This window comes from Limulus polyphemus, unplaced genomic scaffold (genome assembly GCF_000517525.1).
Source record: "Limulus polyphemus unplaced genomic scaffold, Limulus_polyphemus-2.1.2 Scaffold602, whole genome shotgun sequence".
NCBI lineage: Eukaryota > Metazoa > Arthropoda > Merostomata > Xiphosura > Limulidae > Limulus > Limulus polyphemus.
This window is the reverse complement of record NW_013666212.1, coordinates 252,084-259,489: the sequence shown is the minus strand read 5'-3', so window position 1 is coordinate 259,489 and position 7,406 is coordinate 252,084. Positions and strand designations below refer to the sequence as shown.

General features: G+C 33.7%; 1 protein-coding gene across 4 annotated transcripts in view; it reads right to left on the bottom strand.

Moving 5' to 3' along the window:
* LOC106459404 (eye-specific diacylglycerol kinase-like) overlaps nt 1–7,406 on the bottom strand; it is a 284,650-nt gene that overhangs the window by 34,756 nt on the left and 242,488 nt on the right. For all 4 annotated transcript variants that reach the window (XM_022385894.1, XM_022385893.1, XM_022385892.1 and 1 more), the window contains exons 10-12: nt 3,834–4,018; nt 2,053–2,227; nt 1,621–1,691 (exon numbers count right to left, since the gene is read on the bottom strand). In XM_022385894.1, coding sequence (XP_022241602.1) covers nt 1,621–1,691; nt 2,053–2,227; nt 3,834–4,018 — 431 coding nt within the window. The remainder of the gene's footprint in view (nt 1–1,620; nt 1,692–2,052; nt 2,228–3,833; nt 4,019–7,406) is intronic.

The window sequence follows — 7,406 nt, the reverse complement described above, 5'->3', positions numbered from 1 at the left end:
TGTCTACGATTACAATTCGTTTGTATTGTGCTGGAAATGTTATATTTAATAAAGTACTGTTTGGTCGGAAATGTTTTGCGGTTTCTGCTAGATTATAATATTAGAACTAGCCCAGTTAAACTAATTATATTGGAACTATAAAACTACTAAAGCTGTCAAATCTTTAGATTTGTTGTGCAGTTATTTAAGCTTCATTAAGAGATATGAGTAGCATAGATATTTGAAATTCCTGTTAATTACTCTTTAATAAGTAAATAATCGCTTTATAACATCAATAGATCTAAACTAGCAACTAAATAGAAATAGCTACGTTTCAGTAAGAATGATTACTTTCTTGGATTGATGTCTAGAAATATTTTAACATTCATGTATGTCATCATTAGAATACGAAGCTACCAACTGAAAAAACAAACAAACTGATAACTGTTTTGAATGAAGGAATACATTTTTAGATGTCACAATCTATTACAGTCGGAAGCTGATAGATTAATGAATCTCATTAGATCAAATGATGGATATATTTAGGACATATTGTGTTATCTTTAAAATTATTTTCGATTTCAACAGAAATGACCATTCTGAGTATGTTTTAAATTTGAATAATTCGAGCACTGTGTACGTTTGTTCTGTCTTTCCAAGATATCGTTTACGGAACTTGACGGGCTTTAAAGTTTAATAATATTCGTGTTAATTAAAAAATGTGAGCTGATGATGTATTTTACTTAGATGTACATTTTTGATGACTCATTTATTTCGAATCTTGTGTAACCGTATCTTTTAGAATCCGTAGACGAGATACATCATTATAACTCAGAAGATTATAGCGAGCGGCAGTTTTACCGGATGAAACAATGCCTGTAAAAAAAACAAAAAAACTGCCACTTGTGTGAAAGTGACTTTTACGTTAAACCGTTTATTCCTTGAGCGGATGGTTGATTCTCTCTTTACATTCCATCTTCAGTAACTCTTGCTTTGCGAATGCACTTCGAACTCATTACATTTGTTTTTCTCAAAAGCTATGTCGTCTCAGTAAATGCCCTCAAACCGCATGGGAAATTGATGGTAAATGATTATATGTAGCAAATATTGGTGTGTAATTGTTGGATCTGAGTGAAGATATATTAAAATTCTTCCATTTCATCCTTTTCCAAAAATTTCTTACGACTAGAAATGTTATTTTTGTCTGTTCAATATTGCTGCAAAGTGTGTAAAAATGCATAAAATTCACAATATTCAGCTCTCCATACATACATGAGAATCAAATGAAGTCAATAGATTTAATTAATGTTATTATACATTCCGCTCTACATTTAAATATATTCGTGGATGCAAGGTATTGAAATTCGAGGGACAAAATAATACATGAAACTGGGGATACTTTGTTTTGGTTCATCTGTTTGATTGCATAAACATTAAACATGTGCTGTGCTTTTGACAAACAACCATGAAGATATTTTAAGGGAACTTGGATCAGTTAACTAACAAGTTAGTGTTAGGTTTTAAAATATACAATCCATTCATCATCTAAACAAAAGTTGAATAACTTTAGAACATATGAGTTTTGTATAAAAAAAAGAGAAACAAAGGTGTTTGCGATATATAAGTTAAAGGGTACTATACCTGTCTAGCTGAACCACATCTCCAGCTTGAATATTAGAGAGTATCTTAGAAATTGGTTCATCTGTATAACCCTAGAACACGTGGATATGAATGATGACAAAAAAAATTTAGAAGCTCTGACACAGACCTGATGTTTTCGAAACCATTCTACGTTTTAAGCAAATAAACGATATTAATATAATATCACAAGTAAAATTAATAAAACTATTATTCTAAGTCGGCTTTTTTGGCTATTGCTGAAAACCGTTAATTTTATAAACGTATAATGTTATCCATTCAACAGAATTTAGTCATATGGCATTATAACATAACGATTGACTAATTACACCCCAGTGGTTATTAATACGCTACTCACTAAATTGTCTAGATAGTAATACACAAAAACCATTGTAGTAAATACAAAATAATTATAAATAATAGTAACCCACTCACCCCACCCCAGCCTAATGCTCGAGCCAAGTCGTTCCCAGTACCTAGAGGTAGTACTGCTACAGGAGGAGAGGGGCTTATGCCTATCTCGTCAAGAACGGATAGGACCCACCCTGCTGTTCCGTCCCCTCCACAGGCTAATATCCGTAGGTTTGGAACCTTTCGATATAACTCCAGTCTGTAAAAATGGAGATGTAATAGTCTTACCCAATTAATAAAACCGAATTAAAGAAACATACAACTTACTTTATTGAGTGATATTATCGATATCAGACTAAAAACAGACCATTCGAAACTAATCTCAAATACCAAGCTATGTCAGTATATAAGAACTTTATACTTTTAAGAATCAATACAGTAGTGTGAAGCGTTAGCATGTGAGTGAAGTTTATGAATGTTGAAGTAGACTATAATCCGGGGAAGAATGTTAACCATAATATACCAACGAGTAGTTAATAGAAGTTAACACTGACAGTTAACATAATCGGCAGAGCATATTATACTGTAGAAAAATCACATAAGAAATCAGACCTTTTTAAGTCACACTGTTTATTTTTCAAAGAGTAGCAGACACAGTCGGGTTTAAACATTATTTTCTGTATTTTTATTTTAAGCGCAAATTAACGCTTGTTCATTAATACAAATATTACTTTAAATTTTTATCTTCATTAAGCCAAAAACAATTTCTTACAGATTCCATAGCCTGGTGATTAAGGCGTTCAACTCGTAATCTGTGGGTCACGAACTCGAATTTCGTCACCGAAAATGCTCGCAATTTCAACCGTGGGGGCGTTATAATGTTAGGGTCAATCCCGATTTTCGTTGAAAAAGAGTAACCTAAGAGTTGGTGGTGGGTGATATCGAGTAGCTGGTTTCACTTTAGTCACTAAAAATGTGCTTTTATCAAATATTTTTTATGCAGCATACATTTCAATCATTTACAAACAGTGATTCGTAAATTATTAACTTGATACAAAAATGTAACGCGATTGAATATGGTAATTTAACTCAGATGCATTTATCAACGAAATACCAATGGTATGGTTTTGACATGGCCTGGTGGTTAGAACGCTAGACTCGTAATGTGCGGGTCGCGAGATCTAAACCTGTCACCGAACATGCTTGTCTTTTCAGCTGTAAGGGCGTTATAATGTGACGGTCAATCCTACTTTTTGTTAGTAAAGAGTACTCTAGAGTTAGCTTGGAGGGAAGTGTTGAATAATTGTCTTTCCTCTAGTCTTATCACTTCCAAATAAGGGACGGTTAGTGCAGTTAGTTATCGAGTGTGAAATTCAACAAGCAAACTAACAATGAAAATGTTTCAATTGTTAGGATCTATTTTCTAACAGGATTTTTGACAAGTATTAAAAGCGGACTTCAAATTTCGGCACCAATAAAATATAACAACTTATATTTTATACAGTCGCCATGTTTTCCTATAAGCATCAATGCTGTCACACGACTAATGCTATGTTTAGATCCATTACGTCTTCACATCACTTAATGACGTTTTAAACCCGGAGGAATAATTTCTCGTAAGCCTATACCTCTTATTCACGTTTGACAGATACAAGGTTTATTTTAACCAAACAATAATCACAAAAAATTACAGCAAAAGCTCAAAATAATAAAAGAACGAATTAATATATGCACTAATATTAGCTGTGTAATTGTCAGGCAAGAAATTTGACCTCTATCTATTACTTTTCTATAATAAAAAAAAGAAGAATGGTAGAAAATTTAATCTTATAAATCATCAACATTCGAAGAAGTATTGACCTTACCCAGCACTGGGACCTCCTAGAGTGAGGTCAAACACCTGTCGAGGATTGAGTAGCCACTGGAATTTATGCATTAATTTGGACCCTTGGTTTCCACCACTTTTTGGATTAATGAAAACAATTAATGGTTTAGATGTTGCTGAGGGAATTGGTTTTATTGCAAACGTTCTTGGTTGTTCTTTTTCATTCTAAAAGAAGAAAACGAATGTATTAACATAACGTTTTCTTACGAGGCTTTCTTAATTACCTCACACAGTTAATCTGACTTCACAGCTAAAATTATCAGTAACCAAAATGTCATAGATATGAATAATGCTAGAGATATAGCACAACATAATGTCGGTGAATTTCATTGAACCTCCCCCCTCCCCAAAATAAAAAACAAAAAAAACACCACCTCCAACAAAACAAAAACTAACTAACTATAATACAAGTAGAAATTTTTACTCACTTCTCAAATCTCCATTGTAACTTCTGTGTAACAAAACGAAATGTATATCATTCATATAACGCATCCAGAAAATCTCCGCCATGGGTGAATACACGTATATATCTATCGTACAAAGTTGAAATTTCTTGAGCCAAACAATTTTCATGTTTGCTAATGCTCCAAAGAAGCCACATACTGAGATTTATTGGGTTGCTGTAATTACCTTAAATTATGACTGTATTTGAGAAAAAGCCGATACTTAAAGTACTTATCAAACCCAGTTACACTTACACTAGACATTCACCTCAAAAATGCATTTGTGATTTGTCTTTGTTTTTTTTCGAGACAAAGTTCAACATCTGGATGCGTTTGCTCACCGAGTTTACCGGTACAACAAAGAAACAGCCCTAACATACCATTGCTTCGTGAGATAAGTTAGTAGAACAGAATAACTAGAGACAGTCCGACTAAATAATGATAATCTTCAACCTTTTCCGATAAAGTTGTAACTTTACTCTCAACTGCAAGCTTCCACTTAATTCTACTTGTTAAAAATGTAGGAAAAAAAATTAATATATTTTTGCCACATTTGTCATTCTATCACCGTTAATGTACGCTTTTCGAGAATTTACATCCAATTTGGAGTTTAGCTTGATTGAAGCTTTCACAATCCTCTGCTGGATTTGGTCGAGTAATAAGCATGCTTGAATTGTAAATCCAAGGATTCGGAGTTTGCGACTCACTGCCTTCAAAATTCTTATTTTAATGCTGTGGGTGCACTATAAGAGTAACAGTCAAATCCCACTATTTGATAAGATACGATTAGCCCAAGATTTGACGGTGGATACTATTGACTAATTGCCGTCCTCTTTAGCTATCAGTTCAAAATTAGAGACTGTTATGTTCAAATGTCTCTTGTGTAGCCTTGAGCAAAATTCTCAAACAAACGAACGATACTTTTCTGGCCTTTGAAAGCCTAACAATTAACGCAATTAGTTTTTAACTAACAAAACTAAAACATGTGTTAAATCACTTGTTTTTAGTTTGCTTAGACTATCCGCGGCAAGATAACCATCAGCAATCAAAACACACTATTTACTGTGGCAATCAAAGATAACGCTGTTTTGGGTGAGACCAAGTCCGTTGTGTTGATCCTTCTACTCCTGTTGAAACTTCAGTCTGGTCAAGAATATTCGAATGTCGGGTCAAAAAGAATAACCTTACCTAGACACAAGTTTGAATGTAAGACATAATTAACCACAGCTAATCAATCAATGGAAATAGTTAGCTATGGTTATTTTCTAAATTATGCGAAAGTTTGAGGCTACATTTTCCTTTAAAGACAAATAAAAATCGTAAATAGTTTAATATATGTGCCCTATTACGGCATTTTATACCTTTTTAGACGAGATATTGTTTCTTAATGTCTTTCTTTATCCAATGGCTAAGTCTCATAGCGTGATGTCTACTAGCATGTAAAATTCATTAATAACTTCTAAGCTTGCTGGAAGGACCTTTGTTATATCGTGTAAGTACAAGGGCAGTATTCAAGTTCACCAAATGACTGATATCATCAGTAAAATTTAAGAAAACCAAAATAATATTTTTGTTTTGTTTATGTGTTTAATGTTTTTTTCACAAAAACAAACGTCAAAAACAGCATGAACCTGGAAGAGGAACTAAGCTGATTTAAAAACAAAATGTCAATCACATTAAAGAAGGAAAAGATTTACTTTCACATTGATTTGCTCATAAAACAAAAATAGTTATTGTTTATTTCTTGATATCTTAGGATACATAGCATGCGGTTTTATTATTCTTTTCGGAAAACTATATTATTGCAACATTTTCCCGGAGATATTTCAATATCTCCAAACTTTGCAAAGGCGCTGGTTTTATTATGTTACTTATCAATAACACAGTTCAATGATAATTCAATTTACAAAGCAGAACATGGTGAATGTTGATGTCTACGAAAAATAAATTAGCTAAAATTGTCTTTTAAAATCGAACAAACGTATTTCTATATCACGAGCCTGGTGGTACTTCCAGGAATCCATACAGTTGGGGACAAAAATCGAAGCCAAAAGGTTACTAATGTTTTGTACAAATAACATCTTAAGAAAAAAGTTAAAGATCAATATAAAAATAGAATATTTAAAAAATGAGACCTGGTTAGAATGAAAAATGCTCAATACTTTAAATAGAAAACCAAGTTCATCGGCGTGAAAATGGAATTTTCATTTATACCGATGCTTGACAGATGGCGCTGCTCATGAATAGGTTCTATTAATACCAGTAATATAATTAAACTGTGTGCAAACTAAATTGTACGACTTAGCTAAACCTGTACTAAATGTACTTCTGCAGGTTCCCCGAAAGCGTTCTGTTTCAAAAGTAAATAAAACCAAAATTAAGAGTAACAAATATTTTTATTTCTTGCTTTTGAAGTTCATATGTCATGCTGTGTTGTAGCCTACAGAGTGCATAATTATTCCCGTGATTCATGGCATGCGCACGTTTTACAAATTGCAACGTTAAGCGTCCCTTATGTGACGTCATTTTAGTGTTTAATGACTGAGCGACAGACAACATACTACTGTATCGTGGCGAGAGAGGTTAAAACAGGCGATCCCTCCTTGCGGCCTTTGGTCCCCTTTCGGAGAAATAACAATTTATGTTTAAGATTCGTAAATATATGAATTATATTTTCTATTTCCATTCATAAGAAATATATTTTAATAAGGATTTTTCTCTTCTTTTAATACATATTGATATCATAACATGCTCTCAAAAAATCATTAAAGTTAACACTATATATTTTAGTGGTTAATGTGTTGGACCGTGAAACTGAGGATCCATGGCTTGAGCCCCATTGCTGCAAAATTTCATTTCCCAATTTGAGCCGGGGGTATATTATATGAGCCAAAACATTCGATTACAGTAGCGCATGAGTTGGCAGTAGATGGTGTTGACTACCTATCCTCCCTCTAGTCTATCACTTCAAAATTAGGGACGACTAACGCAGGTAGCCCTCGAGTAGGACCCAGCATGGCCAGGTGGTTAGGGCGCTCAACTCGCAATCTGCAGGTCGCGGGTTCGAATCCCCGTCACACCAAACATGCTCGCCCTTTCAGCCGTGGGGG